At 31.2% G+C, this 23,429-nt stretch overlaps 1 protein-coding gene across 4 annotated transcripts; it reads right to left on the bottom strand.

Annotated features, from left to right (window-relative positions):
• Nucleotides 1-4,411: 4,411 nt before the first annotated feature.
• LOC132719777 (phosphoinositide 3-kinase adapter protein 1-like) lies at nt 4,412-21,762 on the bottom strand. Of its 4 annotated transcripts, XM_060703636.1 has the most exons (14): nt 21,099-21,762; nt 20,492-20,630; nt 19,795-20,052; nt 17,621-17,820; nt 17,019-17,103; nt 16,148-16,315; nt 13,036-13,167; nt 12,334-12,506; nt 11,528-11,653; nt 10,438-10,540; nt 9,667-9,737; nt 8,379-8,429; nt 6,446-6,490; nt 4,412-4,629 (listed from the first exon to the last, which is right to left on the bottom strand). In XM_060703636.1, exons 1-13 carry the CDS (start codon nt 21,618-21,620, stop codon nt 6,461-6,463), a joined length of 2,058 nt encoding a protein of 685 aa, XP_060559619.1. In that variant the 5' UTR covers nt 21,621-21,762; the 3' UTR covers nt 4,412-4,629; nt 6,446-6,460. The 4 variants fall into 4 exon arrangements, with proteins under 4 accessions (XP_060559619.1, XP_060559620.1, XP_060559617.1 ...); XM_060703637.1 differs by lacking the exon at nt 8,379-8,429; XM_060703634.1 differs by lacking the exon at nt 6,446-6,490 and having other exon boundaries at nt 21,099-21,761.
• Nucleotides 21,763-23,429: the final 1,667 nt, after the last annotated feature.

Below are 23,429 nucleotides of genomic sequence, written 5' to 3'. Positions count from 1 at the left end.
TCCTATGAAATTTCAAGTCCATAGCTTTTATAGTTTATGAGAAATGGCCATGACAAAAATAAAGTACTTAGTATGAAAATTAACAAAGAGCAATAACTCAAAAAATAAGAAGTGCAGAATACTGTTTCTTGTGCACTGCATTTTGAGTCATTGAAAGAAGCATGCATACCAAGTTTGGAGTTAATCCGACTTTTAGTGACTGAGTTAGACTGCGGGAAGCTGCCGTCGAGAAAAGTAACCCCCCTCTATGTTGCCTTTTTCAAGGCAACACAAAAACACATTTATTGTGTAAAAATACAAAGTCCAGAGCCTAGATATTTGGCATGTAGCATCAATGTGTAGATTTCTACAAAAGTTATATTAATCATGACCCTCATGTCAAAATTGGCCCTGCCCCGGGAGTTACTTGCCTCATGTAGACTAAGGTAAAGGAAAACGCATCTTTTTGTGGATCTATACTATGTCTCTATATTTGGCATAAAGCATTGCCTAGTAGACTAAAAGTTTTATGAATCATGCACTGGGGGTAAATCATGCCACCACCTTGGAGGTCATATAATATTATAAGTATAATAGTAAAACATTTTTCAGACAAGTTTGTTTTGGTCTCTAACTGAAAGATTATTTTTAAATACTCAGACAAATTTACATGTATATTGCGCTGTCTTTGCTGTGCTCTTGTTGATGTTGTTTTCATTATTGCCATGTTCCAGTTGCCTTTTTTCTGCAAGAACTATATTGCATGTTTAGTACAAACTACTTGCAGCATTACTTTACTAAGAACACACTGCTATTCTAGGGTCTCAGCAGGGTACCCCTAATTTCTGCTCAGAATTTCAGTTAAGGTTTTAAAAACCACCCTAATATTTCCTCTAACATATTTTTTTCAATATGGCATATTTCTTCATGACATTGGCAAAAGTACATATTTGTTGTCATTGAATTATTACATAATTGTTCTTTAAATTTCATTTAAAGCTACATTAAATGAATTTCTTAAAAACAGAAATAGCGCCATTTCATTAGTATATTTGGTTACATATCGACTCCAGATCTTATTATGGTGTCAAGGCAACCAAAATGAGTTTTATAAGCATAAACATCTGCAACCTCACTGTGGCGAAATCGGAATTTGCATGAGAAACTCCGCCTTCGGATCATCCTTACATCAATATTAAATCAACAAACATGACCATAAGTAGCAGTCCTAATATAACGGTATATTTACGCTTTGTAACGGTTGTTTTCATACAAATTTAATATTTTTATGAGATGATGACTCTTTCCTGAACGCCATGCCAAGTGCACCGTGAAGCTAAAACGGTTAAAGTGTGTATGCACATGAAAATCTCGTATTTGCTGTTCTGTATAGCAACTATAACCCCGTGACGTAGCACATACATGAACTGATTATAGTCTTCATTTGCATGTTAAAATTCGTATACGAACTTTAGTGTTACCGTGGGGTTTTCCGTTTAAAATCGTAATTTATGAACAATATTTGATGAGATGTACAACAATACTGTTAAAAAGGTTAATAAAACAGTAGAATGCTTGGTTATTAGGCCGACGGCAAAATATTTTATTTAATGTAACTTTAAGCATTTAAGTACACTTTGAGCAAGATTTTAGTGGTGAGCTCCTGTGACATCAGGGTTACCTACAATTTTTATAAAGAACATTTCTTTAACCAAACAGTAGAGATTGTCCAAACTTCACAAGAAATGTACCTACAAAAGTTATATGAAAGGTTCCATTTTGATGCATATGTACAGAACCTAGAATAAGACTCAGAAATTAAAATCTTTGTAAAAACAAATCTTCTTGAAAAATAAAATGCCCATAAGCTATATTGTATGTAGCCTTTCTTTATAATCCTCTGCAAAACTTGTTTTCATCAAGTCTCAAATGTCAAAAATGGTCTTCAAATAGACTTGTAGAGAAAAATAAAATGTACATTTAAATCTCTGCAAGAAAAAGTCCTAAAGTTTAGATATTTGGCATGTGGATCTCGTAAAAAAGTTGCAGAAGTTTTGCCCCTCTAAATAGTATTTCTTAATGGCTCTCTACAAAAGTGATACAAACCATGGCCCTTCTCCAAATGGGTCACTTATTCTGCAAAAATTTTCTTCTCAGTAACTCGAGAACCTTTAAAAGGTGGTCACATTTATATGAATTTGAGTAACAAAGGGCCATAACTCAATATCTGACAGAGTTGGATTTTTTACAACATTTGGTGAGCCTTGTCACCCTATTCATATTTACATTGCTCTTAAGTTTCAACTGAGTCTATAATATAGATCTGGATAGAATGATAGATAGACAACACTCGGTATTTATAGCCATGGGATCATCAAAATTGTTACATCATGTAAAAGATAACAAAAAACACAACAGTTTGTTTTAAATAAATTATTTTATTATGACCAACATAATCACAGAATGATAAATGATAAAATTGTATGATATAGATAACAGATACACTATAATATTTTGTCAAATTAACAACAATTTATTCAATGCTACATACATGGTTATAATACAAATGCAATCATTTAATGCTAAAAATGAACAAAAAATTCCATTTTTTCATTTCATACACCAATGTCTCACTTTAATCTCATAAAAATACATTTATTTTTTACATGTAAGTAATTATATACATCAATATACCTATAACTGTCAATAAAAATATAAAAGCTGTAACTGGGGAAACGCATAATTCATTTACACTAATTATCATAAAATACATTATAAAACTTGCAAATGCTGTAGTCCGCAAGCACTTATTTTATACAATTTGTATCATATTCATGTTCCAAAGTGTATTATAACACTGATTATATTGAGAATTGTTACAATTTAACTCTATCCCTGCTTCTTCTGTATTTAAACTGTCCGATAAAATTTAGGAAATTGCTAAAAAATACAGCAGCCAAGAGCATATTCTATACAAGCATGAAAGTTTTAGAATTCACATATTATAAGAATAAACATATTGCTATATGTCCAGGAACAATGAGTTCAATGAGATTTTAATACTAACAGATACTACCAGTATAAGGCCTGGTCAGACTGCATGGATGTGTAGGCTGGCTGGGTTCTATACTAGTGGCAAAGACTTAACAGATTCCAGTAAATTTAAAGGGTTAATTTTTTTTATCTAAGTTCAGTTGTGAACTTAATTTTTACAACTTAAAATATAAATTAAACAAATAAACCAGAAGAAAATGTTGTCACTTATTACTTTTTTTTCAGGGGTTGGCACACAACTGCCTTCATTTGTTTTACATGCAGGTATTTAACAATTCCTAGTTACAATGAAGCAACATCAACATAGTCAATAAAATATTACAGACAAAAAATAGAACAAAATACTTATGATTGTCTATTTTATACTGAAAATGTGTATAATTAGCCCTTTTTATATAATATAAAGTTTACCATATTAGTCTTGGTATATATCACAGAGACTCACTACAAACTAATACAAGCTGGTAACCTAGCATAAATACATGTTGACTGGTATTACCAATGTTGACTGGTATTACCAATGTTGACTGGTATAACCAATGTTGACTGGTACAACTAATGTTGACTTATATTACCAATGCTGACTGGTATAACCAATGTTGACTGGTACAACTAATGTTGACTTATATTACCAATGCTGACTGGTAAAGCCATTGTTATGGTTTAAACTTCAGGAGGGTTCTTAAATTTGTGGATTGTGTATTTTAGAAAGAAAATATAAAACAAAATAAAATGCAAGTAATGTATTGTAAATAATCATATGGTAATTTGTTGATTGGTCTTAACATGAAAACCACGAAAATTAGTGTTCCATGAATAATAGTGATTTTGCAGTAACCTGTTTATTAACATTGCAAGTTGAAATTTACCGGTATCCAAAAATCACAACCAATCTGAACTTATAAATAACAATATGGACAATACTTAACCATATTTATCTCTATAAATCTCTTTTCATTAATGTATGTTTCCATTTTGGTATTTTGGCATAATTTTGAGTCCTATATAGGCTTACATATAAAGTGAATAGCAAAAACTAAACATGTAACGTGTGGTAAATTATATGACTTACCAAAATTACTTTAAAAGTAATTGATGATCATTGATTATACACGATGAGATGTAATTATACAAATAAGATACTGGTTTGGTAAACAAAATACTTCAATATCCTTATAAAAGTAAATGAACAATTCTTTACATTGCACATTTTCTATATCATTATACACAATGTACACTGATCCATGTTGATGCTTTGCTGACATAATTCATATTCACAAGAATTGCCAGTCTCCCAACAATGCCATTCCACCTTTCTTATTCTATCTTTTTGAATATGTCTGTAACTATTTTTTTACACACCTTTTTTCTTAACAAGAAAATTTGCTTAAACTAATCAACCACAAGGTATATCTTTCACTAATCGGTGTAATGCCTTGGTTTAGGAGGTCTAGGAGGTATTTCTGGCATAGTTGGTAGTTTATGTCGAACGTACACAGGGTTGGTGGGTGGTGGTTTTGGTAGTCGAGAGTTTGGTCGGTTCTGTACTTTCTTCAAGAATTGGTCACCCCATGACTGCCTGTTCTCCTTCTTTTCCTGTTTAAAGATATCAAAATAATTATTTTTGAACCATAAAAATTAAACTTATAATTGTAAACATTGAAAACATTCCATAATTTAAAATAACTGCTGTCAATAAATCATTATTAACAACAGCTGTCAATAAATCAAGATTAACAACAACTGCTGTCAAGAAATCATGATTAACAACAGTTACTGCTGTCAATAAATCATGATTAACAACATTTACTTTGCTGTCAATAAATCATGATTAACAATAGTTGTCAATAAGTCACTGATTAACAACAACTGCTGTCAATAAATCAAGATTAACAACTGCTGTCAAAAATTCATGCTTAACTGCTGTCAATAAAACATAATTAAAAACAACTGCTGTCAAAAAACAATGGTTAACAACAAATGCTGTCAATAAATCATGATTAAAAACAACTGCTGTCAATAAATCATGATTAACAGCTGCTGTCAACAAATCATGGTTAACAACTGCTATCAAGAAATCATGATTAAAAACAACAGCTGTCAATTTATCACTTTTTATGCCAATCTTCCTACAAAACATCAATATCTACATAAAGAATAATTCTATTCTGATCAATTCAACAGATATCAATTTTATTACAAAATTAAATTTTCTTATTTTTTCGATTCCTGATTTTACCAACTTGTTTTTCTCACAAACATACTACACACTGAAACAATCTTTACGAATATCATCCAGCAACAGAACTTACAATGTTTAAGACATTTACAGGAGTAGTGCAATTTTTTACAAAGACAAAAAAAAGAGCAGAGAATGCTACTTTGCATGATTTTAGAGGATCATGATCAAAATAAATTGATGATACAAAAATTTTGAGCAAGGGATGTGGAGGGGGGAATAACTGTCACCATCTTATATTTTTAGGCACCTATGTCTGGAAGTGAGCTTTTTACTCTTTTATATAATGTCATTTGTTTTTCACTTATTTCAATCATAACTCCCTGATAAATGCAAAGTTAAGGAAAATTCTCTGCACTAGTCTAAATTTTTCTTCTTATCGTTTGTAAAATATTTTACTACACCCAGAAATGTCAAATTCTTTCTTTACAGATTAAGGTAGTAATAGGAAATAACAAGTACAGATCTTGTCCACAATAAGATTCTGCAACAGTGCAACAGTCATCTACCTGATAATTTAAAGAAAAATAATACAAATATACAATTAAAGTGTGCACAATATTTGGTGTGGCAGGATATAAGCAATGTTGTATGTTTGCTAAGCATTTAACACATACATGTACTATCAAAGCTATCTAAAAGGAGCAAAAGCTGACAATGCGCTTTAGACATGCTAAATTGGAAAATCAAAATAGTGGCTTTATTGACAGGTTTGTTTATACATAATATTAATCTAGAGATGGTTGATAACACAGGTATGACTGTACATGCTTTATATCAGTGATTGTTATTTCCTCTTTTTATTATACAACAGTTGCTAGACATTCCTGTTACTCCCAAAATGGTTTGAAGATTCACAATAAGGTGAGTTGAGCAATTCCCCCCTCCCCCCCTCACTCCTTTCCCATCAATTTACCAGTTTCTTGATTAAAAAATTTACCACAATGTGGACCCAGACTCATTACCAAATGAGTGAGAAACAACATTACATATAAATTAAAATATATGGACTCTCAGATCAACTTATATCATGCTTTTTGCTTACAACATGTACTTATCATGCATTTAAAAGAGGTACATTAGGTATAGATGCAAATACACATGTCTAAATATGGCCATTATATTTGTTGTAAGTTGCATTTATTAGTGTGTATACAGAACAATTAGAAATACCTGTTGATAAAGCATTCATAAATGTAATTGAGCATATATCTCAAGCTGAAAAAGAAAACATTCATATCTTCTTACAATAAATTGTTTACTTCATTTAGTCCTGATACCATTCAGGCTGTTGTCAAACAGGACAGAGAAACATGAATATCAGTTACACACATGAAACAGGACAGAGAAACATGAATATCAGTTACACACATGAAACAGGACAGAGAAACATGAATATCAGTTACACACATGAAACAGGACAGAGAAACATGAATATCAGTTACACACATGAAACAGGACAGAGAAACATGAATATCAGTTACACACATGAAACAGGACAGAGAAACATGAATATCAGTTAGACACATGAAACAGGACAGAGAAACATGAATATCAGTTAAACACATGAAACAGGACAGAGAAACATGAATATCAGTTAAACACATGAAACAGGACAGAGAAACATGAATATTAAGTTACACAAATGAAACAGCACAGAGAAACATGAATATTAGTTACACACATGAAATAGGAAAGAGAAACATGAATATTAGTTACATACATGAAACAGGACAGGGAAACATGAATATTAGTTAAACACATGAAACAGGATAGAAAAATATGAATTTCAGTTACACACATGAAACAGGACAGCGAAACATGAATATCAGTTACACACATGAAACAGGACAGAGAAACATGAATATTAAGTTACACATATGAAACAGATAAGAGAAACATGAATATTAGTTACACACATGAAATAGGACAGAGAAACATGAATATTAGTTACATACATGAAACAGGACAGAGAAACATGAGCATCAGTTACACACATGAAACAGGACAGAGAAACATGAATATCAGTTACACACATGAAACAGGACAGAGAAACATGAATATAAAGTTACACATTTGAAACAGAACAGAGAAACATGAATATTAGTTACATACATGAAATAGGACAGAGAAACACGAGCATCAGTTATACACATGAAACAGGATAGAGAAACATGAATATTAGTTACACCAGAAACTGGACAGAGTAAAAAGAATATCAGTTACATACATGCATGCTGTTAATTTTCATTTCTAAAACTGAATTGAAGTTGGGTTTTTTTATTAAGAGTACTGATGGAAGGTGATTAACAAATTTTGAATTCTTATTTAAGGATACTTTTTGTTTGTAACAAGGAAAGTTTTTACAGGGGAAATAGTTCTGAATGAAGTTATTCAAAAAAAGCTTTCAAGCCCTAAAATATGTCCCACAAATGTTTTCCGATCACATTTTTGAAAGAAATTTTTGTTCCGATTCACTTAATCGGCATCAAACTGTTTTTTTGCATGTATGCATGGATATTGTAGTTAGACCATGCAAATAGTAATGATGACATAATAAGGCAATATCGCCTTCCAAAAACCATTGCCAAGCCATCAGAAAAAGAAGAAAAATCTATTTCTAGTCTCAGTGACCTTAACCCTTTCAAATTCAATCTCAGTCTAGGGTAGATGTCAATTAAAGATAACCATATCATACTAATCATCTAGAGCATTTTAAGCACATTGTGTCTAATTTAGTGTCAGTTTCTGCAATATGTCAGTTTTAGCACATTATGTCTAATCTAGTGTCAGTTTTGGTTCATTATGTCAGTATTAGCACCTTATGTCAGTTATTGTGTCATTTTTGGCACAATATATCAGTTGCACCACTTTATATTTGTAGCAGTAAAGAATGTGAGTTAAAACATCATGCAATGCCATGCAAATACCAGCAGATCATGTCAAGCATCATATAACTAGATCTATAACATTATAAACAAACTTGTCAGACACAAGCAGAAAGCAAGACTCATCAGCTACCATTTATATAAATCTATGCTTCAAACTAAAAGGGTTACACACTAGGACTAACAGACTCTAGGTATGGGAGATCTCTAGCACTTACTTCTGACTGAGTCTTTTCAGACCTTCTGCGGACAGGAACTGATGGAGCATCCTTATAATAAAATTTAATCAGTCATAATTATACAACTCTATATATTTCTGCACACATAAAGCCATGCTATTTTAATGCAAATATATAAATGAAAGAAAAATTTGCAGTTACAGTTACAAATAAATTGAATCTTGAAAAATGTGGTTTAACCTTTAACCTGCTAAATTTATGTAATGGATTTGCCCAGCTTTGTTTTTGGAACAGTCCATTTAAAGGTTGAGGGGTTTTCACAACAGTATAGAACCTGGTCAGACTGCACAGAAGTACACTGGCCCAGGCCTGGCTCTATACTGGTGGCAAAGTCTAATTACTTTTGTTTCTAGCAGGTTAAGGGTTAAATATTGCAAAAATCAACATTAATTAATTTATATCATACTAAAATACTTTAAATCATTACATAACATTAAATTCTATGTATTAACAGTGAAAATCCACAGAATATTGTGGTATATAGGTTAGACCACAACCTGTCCGGATCCCCTATATTCAGTAAGAATTTTACCCCGGTTTTATCATCAGTATCAGACCAATTAATGTACATGTATATGTAAAGTTTTCTGCTTCAGTTAATAATGAAGAGCTTATTAACAACGTCAAATTTGTAAGTTTCATGTATGTTTCACTTTACATGTATGCACTTTAGTTACAACAAGCAAGCCAACACAATAATTCATATTACACACATGCATCAAATATTCAGAAAAGAAAATAGATGACATGTACATTTAGTCTTACATTTTAGTTTATTAAAGTAAAATCACATGAGCTATATTATTATGTTATCAGCAAAATATTTTAATTGATCCAGCAAAATATATTGTATTATAAATACCATATATAGTTACAATGTATTATAATACTGCACATTTGTAACAATGATTTTCATTGGATAAACAACATTTATGTAAATTATATACACCTCCTCTACAATTTTTTAAAAACATATCAAAGAAAGTAAATGTTCAGTATTATAAATTTGTTATAAAGAATTTTGACAAGTGATATATATACCCATGTATAAAAAGCTTAGCTGTTCCTGTTACTTGAGCTTACATATTTGAGTTGAAAATGGGTTATATAACATTTCAAAAAACTTTACAACTGATATTATAAGCATATTAATATATATCTACTTTCATTATCACCTCAGATTATTTTACTTTTATCAGTTAACAGACCAATGATATCCCAAATTAGTAGCTAATATCAATAAAAATATATAGATCTAGAAGCTTACATTGTCAGAATCACTGTCAACTTCTGTTACAGGTCCTAGAGCACTGTCACGCGAGCTTGAACTTGATGAGCCTACAAACAGTATGTCAGTGAAACTGAACAATTTCTGTATAACTTAGTGTGCAGTGTTCAAATTCAATTTATACAAATGACCAAAGGAATAAGGACCTGGCATTGTTTACTGACAAATCTTCAGCAAGTAATTTACATTTCTCAGAGAGGTGTCATGTTTAAAAGTTCTGTAATTGACATCTTATCAGATATTCCAAAACTTATAATCATTTAATTATGTCTGATTTAGATCTTTAATGTTAGTTGTATTAATATCATAGCAAGTATGAACTGTAAAATAACAAGATAGATACATGTATAAGACACAGAAAAATATACTTAATAATTTCATAAAACTACATCACTAAGCTGACACCATAGCAACAAGGTAAAGTTAAAATGTCTATTATCTAAATTTACAATCTGGATTAGAATATCTGCAATACAACAATACTGTGTATGTTTTTCTATAACACCATAATGAAAGTATGTTATATAAAATGTTAATTTTTTTGGGTTAAGATTTAAGTTATATAACACTGGTATGGTCATATGACACAATCCAATATCTGAGTAGAACCATCAACCCTGTAAGCTAATTTCCTCACACCAAGAATCCAACGTCAAGATAAAAATGTGAATATGTGAGTATTAAAGTGATGTTAATGTACATGCAGTATATTTGTGTGAAGTATTTGTATAAAGTATAAAATGAACATACTTGTGTTGGAGATATTACTGACAGTGCTATCACGGTGACTTCTAGGAGGTGCAGTACCTCTCATAATTGTCCAGGACTCATACTTGTTTGGTTGTACATGGTGCTGGAAAAAAATCACATGTAATCATTTTTATTTGATCTGTTACTATAATTCCATTTAAGCCAATTCAAATTATAGACAAAGTATCTGCCTTATAACTTTTATATCTCATTGTATCTCCTATATAACCTTTAATACTCACTGTATCTCCCATATAAACTTTATATCTCCCATATAACCTTTATATCTCCCATATAACCTTTATATCTCACTATATCTCCCATATAACCTTTATATCATTATCTCCCATATAACCTTTATATTTCACTATATCTCCCATATAATCTTATATCACACAGTATCTCCCATGTTACCTTTATGTTTCACTGTATCTCCCATATAACCTTAATGTCTCACTATATCTCCCATGTAACATTTACATATTGTTTTATCTTCTATATAACCTTTACATCTTACTATATCTCCTATATAACCTTTATATTTCACTGTATCTCCAATATAACCTTAATGTCTCACTTTATCTCCCATGGTACATTTACATATTGTTTTATCTTCTATATAACCTTTATATCCTACTATATCTCCTATATAACCTTTATATTTCACTTTATCTCCCATATAACCTTTATATTTCACTATATCTCCCATATAACATTTACATAATTATTGATGAATCTTCCATATAACCTTTATATCTCACTGTAACTGCTAAATTACCTTTCTTTCTTATTTAAAAAGTAAAATATCATAAACAAACCATGGAAAAGAGAAGGATAAAGAAACAAGTACTCCCTGTGTATGCATTACATTTTGGGAGATCCCTTGAAACATTCATCATTAACATTTTATGAAGTCTACAGTAACAGAAGATTTTACATATATCAGTAACTTTATCACCTTTACAGAAGATTTTACATATATGTACATGAAATTGTATGGGTACCAGTACATATTATTATGAGTTTTACTTGACAGTCTTAATAATATTTTCAGATGTATTATATTCATATACATGTATATCATACACACCTGAATATCTATTTCAATTGGTTTTTCTTTCTTTTTCCAAAACATAACTGATTTTTTCCTTGCAGCTCCTCCTTTCTTGACAGACATTAAACTCTGGTATGTGTCCTTCATTTCATCCAATTGTTTCTAAATTATATAATACAAAAAAACTCTTCTAGTAAAAGAAAGGGAGATAATGATTTTATGACTATAAAGTAAAATATCAATTTGGGTTGTCTTTCCATAATATAATGACATATGTCTACATTTCTTGCTTCTATTTGTATAACAAATTATAGGTCTAAATAAATCATGAAAACATTACAACAATATTGGGTCTGTCAATATTTTCATTTCTAGGATAAAGCATTGTCAAGTCTTTATTTTTGGTTTTTTAGCTAGTGATTAAATTCTCGAAAGGACACTAAATGTAATACAATATAGACATCTAATTTAATACCGCTATTAAATTCTAATTTTAGATAACTCAAGTAGAACAAGTTTTTTTGTCATTAATACATTTAGCAATGTGCATGTAAAACTGTATGGCCCAGTCTTTAAAGCTGCTTAGAGTCACTTCCTTATCACTGATGTGGGTTCAAATCCCGACAGGACTTTGGATCCTGTCATTAAGTTATCTATTCAGTAAGCTAACAATATGTAAGTGATTTAACTGAAGTGCTCACTTGTGCTTAAAATAATTAATGGAGAGGAACCTGAAACTCTTCTTCCTATAATGAAGCTGAAAAGTCTCCATATTTCCTTTAAAAAGTTGTTGTGACTTAAAGCCAAAGCGGCTTTATATGACAGTACAGAATAAATGTTACCTTTCGTTCCTTGATAGAGGAGGAAGAAGCATCTCTATTTCTTTCATGCCAGGCTTTATACAGTCGTTCAATATCATCTAAACTAAAATCTCCACGCTTAAACGCTTCACCATACTCGGATAACTCATCAAGATTTGTAGAGCCCATGCTATGAGAGGGCAACTCAGATTTACCTAAGAAAAAATATATATTGATGGGTTTTGTTTCAAAGAGCTTATACATTGAAAGTTTTTTACCAGTTTTCCACAAAAAGTATATAAAATATACTCTCAGATAGGACCTCTGTTTATTGCTTATTTATAATCTACATGTACTTCTGACACATTCTTATCCTTTTACTCAGATTAAAATAATAATTTATACCCTGCACTGACCACTGAAAGATAAATACCTGCAACAACTTAAGATAAGTTTATACATGTATAGACCAAGTAAAGTCAATCCCCGGAAAAGGAAAATACCTGTAAGGACCCAAGAAAAGCGAATGCTATCAAACTTATATTGACCCAATGACAGTCAATTCCAAAAAATATTGGAAAATAGCAATGTAATGACCCAAGAAAGCTTTATATGACCAATAGGAAGGTCAACATCTTGAAAAATGACTCAAGGAAGATCAGCACCTAAAATATCACCAAAAGGATGTCAACTGTTACAATTTTGTGGGGGTTAATATTTAAATGACTAGATTGGGTCTCATACCTGCAAAAAAATCATCCTCTGGTATAGCTGGCCATTGATCCATGACACTTGGTGGTTCTCTATAATATGTTTGTTGGCTGGATGTTGTGTCTTTTACTGGCTTTTTCGCTGCATGAGGCCGCTGTGGTACTTCTGAAAAATGTTAATATTGTCAAAGTTTATAACTAATTGTCTTTTAAACCTGTATCTATGTTTGTAACAGATGTGTCCATTTTTGTGTACTTGGACAAAATCGTTCATCATTATAGAAACAAAAAATCAAAGTACATGTATGAACCAGTACTGACTTTTAGATGGCACCAATGTGCTTGCTGATCTTGGTCTGCACTGGTTGAATTGGTAGAACCTGTTGCTTGTAGCAGGCAAAGGTTAAGGTGTACTTGAAATCACAGTATGACAAGACAATATGCTTTAAATTATCACAATTGTTGCCTTCAAATAGCCAATCTATTACTGCTGGTTAGATCTGAAATTTTACCTCAATGTACTTTTCAAAAGTGTTTAATAATGTTATTGTTTAGTTGTTTTTTTTTTGTGGGGATTTTTTATTATATACACTCATCTTCAAATAATTATAAACAAACAGTATATCGCTTAGTTTATGACGTATAAAGGCTTTCAAAGCATTAAGAGTTCAAAATATATAACTAATTTGTTATTTTAAATCATAAGAAAGAAACTTACAGTAATATTTATGAGGAAAATGCATGCTTGTTGACAAGTGTCATTATGAACAAACATGATTCATCCATAATTCTTCTTAAAATATTTTAATAGCATCACTTCAGATCATGAAACATTAACAATGATGTACTTACAAAGCTAGATGCTTTTAAAGTTTAATTTATAACATGGGATGATGAGCTGTAAGGTCAGTGGTAACTTTAATAACAACCAATGAACAATAATGCACTGTTTAACTCTGAAGTCGAAACTTTGTGCACAGGATATCAAGTGCTTTGAATTTTGAACAATGTCTTGTTAATTTTTCAAAAATATTCTGAATAGCAAAACAAAATATATGAGCCGCGTCACGACAAAACCAACATAATGGGTTTGCGACCAGCATGGATCCAGACCAGCCTGCGCATGCTTGCAGTCTGATCAGGATCCATGCTGTTCGCTATCAGTTTCTCCACTTGTAATAGAGTATGTAAGCGAACAGCATGGATTTTGATCAGACTGCGCGGATGCGCAGGCTGGTCTGAATCCATGCTGGTCACAAACCCATTATGTTGGTTTTGTTGTGACGCGGCTCATATGTAGTTTGGTCAGACAACATGAAATACTGGCCTAGTTACAAGTCAGTGGGAAAGGCTTTCAGAGCTAAGATTTCAGTGAGATTTTTTTTTTTAATTCAAGAAAGCAAATTTGAAATATAACCCTATTAATTTATGAGCCATCTTAGAATGTTGTGTTATCAGTAAGCACTGCAGTCAACATATTATACCTATCATGCCTATTCTAAAAGGCAACAAATTTATCTTTTCCATTTTTCTATACTGACCAAAAGTTTAGGAAAACACCAACTTATTATTGCAACACACACACACACGCGCACACACACACAAAAAACATTTTCAATAACTATTTTTAGAAAGCCTAAGGAATCTAGAAAAACAGTTTTCATATTGTTAGTTTATTATTAAAAAGAAGACCAATTTATAGTACAGTATTAAGTACATTGTCGGAACCCACGGTACACTTTCTGTATCTACTACATTTAATACATGTACATTGTATACGGTAAATAGCCCGGATTACCGAGGATGAATTAAGTATTGATTATGAGTTTTTATGATAAATAGAGGAAGTAAACATTAGACTTATACCATGTACATGTATGTCTTAGAGAAAACCCAACACTTCATTTCATTCCACTTGTGTCTATTGTAATTAAAATATTTAAACTTCCTTCTCCAGCTCACCAGTAAAGTATTAATTCAAAATATAAAGGAAGTTTAAAACCGGTAAGATTAATTTATCCTGTGACAAATAACTTGTGAATATCTATCTGATGATTGAATTAAATTACCCACACTTCATCTTAATACTTCTAGAGAGAGAGAAGAAAAAAAAAGACATTTCAATAAACTAAATAATGATATAAGGAAAATTACTTCTATCCTCAATGTTGTTCAACATATTTTTAATTCTCCTTCTATAAGCATGTTAGAATGGAAATTGATAATTTATTAATCTTTTTAGTTGTAGTATAATAATACATGGTTTGTAATTTAAATACTTTGTAATTAATCACTTAGGCATATTACATTTCTAAGCATCTGAACTGATATTGTGCATAATAATAAAACAATAAACTAAAATTGATATATTTGTCCTAAAGTACAATTAATTATTATACTAACTTTAAATCTCATAAAATAGTCCTAGCCCTGTTAAAATATAGACAAATCTTGAAAATTTGAAACAAGGACTTTATTCTGCACTATATGGTTCATATAATATTAAATACTAAAGTTAAATTTTCTCTATATTATGCATTATACATATTTTTGCTTTATGTAGAATATTTTTATGATAAATAGACTCAGAAAAGTGTACTAAAATTGAATTCTGAGAATTGTTTCCTGACAAAATATTTAGGACTAATATGCCATATCAATTTTAACATACATTGTAAAAGCTTGTGTGAAATAGTTCCAATTCATACAAATTTATAACACTCATAATCTTGTTATGTCATTTGACTCATTTACTAGCTTGTTTTAATCCTTTAATCTGCTGAAACCCAAAACGATTATCCTTTAGAGGACTCAATCCTTGGACTTCGTGATCTAGGATGTAATCGTGGACAACACAGACAACTGCTACATAAACTTGTTAATAAATGACCCGCGTCACGACAAAACCAACATAGTGCGTCTGTGACCAGCATGGATCTAGACCAGGCTGCGCATCAACGCAGTCTGATCAGGATCCATGCTGTTCGCTATCAGTTTCTCTACTTGTTATAGGGTTGGTAAGCGAACAGCATGGATCCTGATCAGACTGCGCGGATGTGCAGGCTGGTCTGGATCCATGCTGGTTGCAAACCAATTATGTTGGTTTTGTCATGACGCGGCTCAAATTGACTACAAGTATTGATTACCAGGTGGAATATCATCTTCCTCAGCAACTTCCTCAGGGCCCCCTGGGAATGTGGGCGGGGCATCGGTTGTTTCATAATCAGATAATCTACTAGCCACTCTTGCTTCCACATAGGCTTCCTGAACATCACTAGGTCTCCCCATTTGAAGGTATTTATTTTTGCCATCACCTGAAGTTACCATTTATATCAACAGTTCAAAAGTGTAACCGAAACTTGTTTATACAGTTTATATAACTTCTGAAAATTTCAATTAACTTCTTTGGAACAAATTTTCAGGCATAGTATGTAATTTTACATAAGACTGTATTACATGTATGTCCAAAGTTTTATTGTGTGTAAAACTATATATATGCTGCCTGTAGTTTACTAAATTATTGTTTCAATTTTGAAAAAGAATTTTTCTAAAATACCTAAATGAAAGAAATATATTTATATATTTCCTTAAGAGTGAATGGTACATGCATTCAAGCAATGCTAAATGGTTAAAACCCTACTTAAAATAGCAGAATAATATTTTGTTCCGGAACATTTTTATCCTGGTTATTTAAAATATTAACAGAATAATTTAACTTAAAATTCTTTTAAAAATCGACCATAAGATTATGGGAACAAGAAAATTTTACCCTTCATAAATTTTATGAAAATATTTCATTAGATGTAACTTTATACCCTTTAAACTTGATACCCCAATTTACATTCAGTTAAATACAAATAAACCAGGTACTGTCCCATACAGAATTCTTTATACAGAATTAAGATTTAAAAATCAAGGGCTGACAAGCAAAATTGATGTAAGTCCTTTCTTATTTCATATAAGTTACTACAGTTTTGCGATCAACCCTTAAAATGATAACATTATTAATGTACATACCTAGATTTATGTAAGGGTCTAATGCCTTTCCTCCACTCATCCTCTCATACAGATCTTCTATCTCCGTCACATAGTTGTGCATTTCCTGCAAACATATATCATTATAATACCCAATTATGGTCTCCGTGAACACAACAATGATCACGTCAATTAATCTTCACAACAGATATACAACAAATTCAACAAAAGTTTGTCATCTCATATGAAAGGCTTTATTTTCCGGCCCATGGTAGTCTTTAGCTGTTATTATTAGCAGTTAATGTCATGTTGTGTTAATTACTTTCGTTTTCTATTTGATTTTTCTGATTTTTTTTGTTACGGTATTCTAGTTTTCAATTTTTTTAAGATTCTATTCACAGGATGTACTAGGATTATGAGTGTAAAAATGTAGTTATAGTACATAAAGAAAAGTTGTTGTTTTTTTATTTTGTAAATAAGAATAACATTTTCGGATTATCATTATAAAATTCTAAACCAATTTATTTTCTTTTCTTAAGGAGCTTGAATGTAATTATTTCTAAATATGATGAAATCTTCTTTATTATATTAAGTCATTACATAAAATATAAAGAAGCATTGATTCTTTGGTTTGAAGCACTTACCACAAAGCTCTCCAAATACTGGACCAATTCCTCATTGTTGGTTTCTAAAGCAATATCGAGTGGTGTCAAACCTTGTTCATTGTCCATATTTACAGCTATACTAGATCCTGGTGTATCCATCACACTAACAGCAAGGTCATTTAAACCAAACTTACAGGCAAAATGTAACAAGGTAGGTAACTCACCACGACCTTCTGTGCCTGTACGAATAAAAAAAATATATGACAAACTTTAGTTAGGCTTTAACAGATTGCAACTTATGCCCCAAATTTTGATATGGCCCCTATATTAAGACATAAACATGGCATAAAACAGGATGTCAATTGATCAAATCAAAGACAAATTTTGAACACTTCTATGACTTTAAAATTGTGTTTCGAAGCAAAGTTTCCACAATTAAAACTGAGTTCTACTGCAACACACATGTTTTATGGACAACAAAAACCATACTAGTATTTTCAATTTGGTATTTTTTTGCAAACTGTAATCATTTTCACAGTGACAGGCTGCTTAGTTAAACATATAAGATTAACTTAGACTAACATCAATGGGCACTCATCCCTGTTAATTATATCACTTTGCTGTTAATAAGCAACACTGTATATCTAATACGCTATGAAACAGAACACGGACAGGATACTGTTTTATATCATAGATCAATGCCAGGAGGACAGATACTGTTTTATATCATAGATCAATGCCAGGAGACGGACAGGATACTGTTTTATATCATAGATCAATGCCAGGAGGACAGATACTGTTTTATATCATAGATCAATGCCAGGAGGACAGATACTGTTTTATATCATAGATAAATGCCAGGAGGACAGGATACTGTTTTATATCATAGATCAATGCCAGGAGGACAGATACTGTTTTATATCATAGATCAATGCCAGGAGGACAGATACTGTTTTATATCATATATAAATGCCAGGAGGACAGGATACTGTTTTATATCATAGATCAATGCCAGGAAGACAGATACTGTTTTATATCATAGATAAATGCCATGAGGACAGGATACTGTTTTATATCATAGATCAATGCCAGGAGGACAGATACTGTTTTATATCATAGATCAATGCCAGGAGGACAGATACTGTTTTATATCATAGATAAATGCCAGGAGGACAGGATACTGTTTTATATCATAGATCAATGCCAGGAGGACAGATACTGTTTTATATCATAGATCAATGCCAGGAGGACAGATACTGTTTTATATCATAGATAAATGCCATGAGGACAGATACTGTTTTATATCATAGATCAATGCCAGGAGGACAGATACTGTTTTTTTATCATAGATAAATGCCAGGAGGACAGATACTGTTTTATATCATAGATCAATGCCTGGAGGACAGATACTGTTTTATATCATAGATCAATGCCAGGAGGACAGATACTGTTTTATATCATAGATCAATGCCAGGAGGACAGGATACTGTTTTATATCATAGATCAATGCCATGAGGACAGATACTGTTTTATATCATAGATCAATGCCAGGAGGACAGATACTGTTTTATATCATAGATAAATGCCAGGAGGACAGATACTGTTTTATATCATAGATAAATGCCATGAGGACAGATACTGTTTTATATCATAGATAAATGCCAGGAGGACAGATACTGTTTTATATCATAGATAAATGCCATGAGGACAGATACTGTTTTATATCATAGATAAATGCCAGGAGGACAGATACTGTTTTATATCATAGATAAATGCCAGGAGGACAGATACTGTTTTATATCATAGATAAATGCCAGGAGGACAGATACTGTTTTATATCATAGATAAATGCCAGGAGGCGCAGTTTACATTTTACAGACACATGCTTGTTTGATTTTTTACAATGACATTTCTTTTTTTTTCTTTTTTTTTTAAATCTTTTAATTAAAAAAGTTTTAAGTCGGGCTGAACATCTAAATCCTGGGACTTTTTTTTATCCCACCGGGATATAACATGTACCTGTATAATAAAGATTTTAGTAAAAATTCATGCTATTTCTTTATCTTTTACCTACCATTTTGAATTATGACCCAAATTTCTAAGTGATTACCTTCAGCTTAGAACTTGAACTACTAGTAGGTGTTCAGTACATATGCAAGGATAAATAGGACATTTATTCTTAATTTATGATAGCCAATACAATAAAGACTCACCACCAGTAGAAGTGGCTTGAAGATTTTTTGGTGTCAGAAGGCATTGTAGAGAACCATCTTGTGGAGCACTGTTGTTAAATATGTTTGTTAGTTCTGTATCTAGACCAGCTTTATCATCATGATTTAAACCCAGGAGCTGACATAAAAATTCCGGACATGTGTAGGCAAACCGGGTCATTGAGGAATAATAAATAGATTTCTTGCAAATTTTCTGCCCATCAATTAATAATCTGACATCAGCTCTGCCTGCCTTGTGAGCTGAAAATATAAATTATTATCAGAAAATACACGCGGTTAATATCCTATTACATTGTATTTAATTTCTATAAATAAAACATTTACAAGCATTGTAGAAAAAAAAAGACAATACCCCATCATTTGTAACTTGAACAACAGATACAAGAATATTTATAATAAGCAAAACTAAGACTGATTGAATCGTAACAATAAATAGCTCCCCATTATGGTAATAAAAGTGGTAATGTAACAATAAAGTAAAAAATAACTTAAATAAATAAAACCAAATAGCATGAAGAAAACATAACAGTGGTTGTGGTGTATTGGTTAGCATACTGGACCAGCAATCCAGAGGTCCGATGTTCAAGTCTTGGCTGTGGCATGACTTTTGTGTGATGTATACATGTATATACATATTATATAAATTGGACCTTGAAGTTAAAGCATGTTGCAGACTTACCTGGTGCTTTAAATGTGAAACAGTAAGTATTTAGAGTTTTGGTATCAATCAGTGGTGTGTTCTCAGCTCCAACCTGTACCTGAACACACTGACCTTTAGTAACAGGTGTTCTTAATACAAGAGTCATTGTCTCACCACCCTGAAACAAGTCATTATAGTTATATTTACAGAACTTATAAACCTTGTTAGGTAAATAAATTTTTTTGAAATCGTAAAAAATTAGGGTTTCAATAACCCTTCATATACATGTAGTATCATCCAATTGTATCCTTACTAAAAATGTACATCTTTATTCCTTAGGAAAATATAATTATTTGTATACAGAAGCAATATGCTTTCATTTCAGAATTTTAATCATTGATCCCTAAAAATACATGTAATTAGTTTAAATATCAACAACTGAAATACAGTCAAACTACACTAAAGGTGGTAACTGGTGTTCATTTCTTTAATTGAATAAATATAAACAAAAACACAAAAAAACTTGCACTGCAGTTATAGACATTGTTATTTTGAATACTTGGATATCAAAATCTAGTTATTACATTTCTAAACAGCCACTTTTTCATTTTTTTCTTATATTGAAATTATATAATGATTTAAATACCTGTCTAACTTGGTCAGGACCTATGTAGTGTATTCTATTCCTTGTATGTTTTTCTGATGTATGTTTTTCAGGTGTATTCACTTTTTCCAGTTCATTTATAATCTCTGAGATGATTTTTTGTACATGATCTACATCGGTATCGGCTCCTACAATAAACTCTTTCCACTGGTCACAACTCTTAAAATCCTGGCGGAATTTTATACTAAATTTCTCCTTTTCCAGGTACAACTTTATAGCAGATACACTAGGATGTTTCTGCAGACAAGGATTCAATACGCTAGCCTTTGATTCCATTGTTTTCAACATTTCGTTAGAAATTATCACTAGTACCATCCAGTATGATGATGCCTGGGAGATGATCTCATCAATATTTGTATTCAAGTCTAGCACATCTATTAACAAACGTTTTGGACAGTCTGTAAAACATTCCTGTATAAACTGTGTCCAATCCTTCGAATCTTTCTCCTCAAACAGGATAAGAATATCCTTCTTTTCCTTGATCACATGTTTTGATGTTGCCATAGTTACGCCTTAAATGTCTGTGTGTCTATTTGAAATTTACAAAGTCAAATTTTTTGTTACATACTGCACGATCTACTGTAAATATATTATTTTAAATGTGAACACTCCATTCATAAGCATTCAATAAAACTTCTCTTCATTTACCTTACCAGTGTAAAGAAAACAAAAAAGCATATTAAATAATTAAGCACTATTTATACTTAGGCATGAAATTATCATATAATATAATATTATATTTATTTTCATAACAACAGTAGAAGAGTCCGCAACATATCACCATCTATCAGTCTTTTAGTTTAATTGTTGAAATGGCTTTGCTGTTCATTACAAGGAGCTCAGTGTCAAGTTGTCAGTGTCAGGCTGCACCAATATTTGGGCTGGTCCAGTTCTGTACCGGGGATACAGTCATAACGTTACATCACCACAATAACATTCAGAAGTTTTATTTTAAAGGAACAAAAGAAAAATAAGAAAAATGAACAAAGACAAATGTCTACGGTAAAATATCACACTACTTGATTTTTATCATTTTCAATGAATAGAACACTTAAGCTTATATAAATATTTTACAGTATGTTTACAATCTTATTCAAATGTTTTGCTTTTTTACTCACGTAACTTTTTATTTTATCTACCTATTATGCCGTAAACATCTTGTTTAACTTGCCAGGCAATGTCAAAATTTTAGGTTATTTTTTTTACACTGACAAGGTCACAATATATAACTTGTCCATTACATAAATTCAGAAAGGTTTAAGGTAAGGAAGATAATCTTCGACTGGAATTAAAAAATTATTTTAACCATATACAAATATAAAATACTTCTTTAAACATGCACATATATTAGTTACAAAATTTTTTGACAGGTTATATGGCCCTATATAAATGGTTGTCTTCATAATTATATAACCCTAGCCGCTAGGTCATGTCAAGAATCTTTATAAAAAATTTATAACAGCAAACTTCCGTTTTTAGAGAAAAAAGTGTCATAAATTGACAGTAGCAGTGTATATAAAACTATATAAACGTCATGATTAGCCAATGAAAAATGACATTACAAATGTTCTGTATTATAAATGAGCAACGCCATGACAAAACCAACATAAAGCTTACAAACTCTATAACAAATAGAGAAACTGATAGCGAACATCATGGATCATGATCAGACTGCACAGATGGGCAGACTGGTCTGGATCCATTCTGGTTGCAAACACTTTATGTTGCTTTTGTCATGGCACGGCTCAAATAGTTTGCTCATCATGACTTCCAATGATGTTTTAAACAAGACATAATTGTTACCTAACAGACCAAAATACAAAATATGTTATCTCATTTAAATAAAGGTACATTTACCCATAAATCAGCTAAAATAATTAAATATTTGACATATACAATCTATCTATGTACTGATAAAAGGATAATTTAAAAATTCCTTTTTCTTGTCAAATAAAATATACATATATATCTATGAGGAAGTTTTATTTCTCCTTGAATTGTACTTTGCTTATATAAGATATGCCTCAGACATTTTTTAGAATTTTTTTTTAAATATTAAATTTATACATCTAGCATTTTTTTCTTTTTTTCTGCATATTTTGGTTGCCATTTTAAACACACCAAATTAGTTAAAAAAGTATCAATATACAATGTATATATATATTTTTTAGAAGGAAGCAAACCCAAATGCATGATTTCAGTGACAAGTCACTTAGATAAATACTTAAACCAATGATCATAAGCTAACTTGATGACTTCCTCACATAAAGGAATTTAAAATCCCAGATGGGATTCAAACCGACCAAGATAAGA

This window comes from Ruditapes philippinarum, unplaced genomic scaffold (assembly GCF_026571515.1).
Source record: "Ruditapes philippinarum isolate M1 unplaced genomic scaffold, ASM2657151v2 ctg135_1_1_1_1, whole genome shotgun sequence".
NCBI classification, from domain to species: Eukaryota; Metazoa; Mollusca; class Bivalvia; order Venerida; family Veneridae; genus Ruditapes; species Ruditapes philippinarum.
This window is presented reverse-complemented; position numbering and strand designations above follow the sequence as displayed.

Coding starts and splice junctions, on each gene's coding strand:
- LOC132719777 (XM_060703634.1), bottom strand. CDS start 21,620: ATGGCAACATCAAAACATGTGATCAAGGAAAAGAAGGATATTCTTATC. Junction 11,654..12,333: donor CCTCTATCAAGGAACGAAAG/GTAACATTTATT, acceptor TATATAATTTAG/AAACAATTGGATGAAATGAA. Junction 10,541..11,527: donor CAATTGAAATAGATATTCAG/GTGTGTATGATA, acceptor ATTTTTTTCCAG/CACCATGTACAACCAAACAA.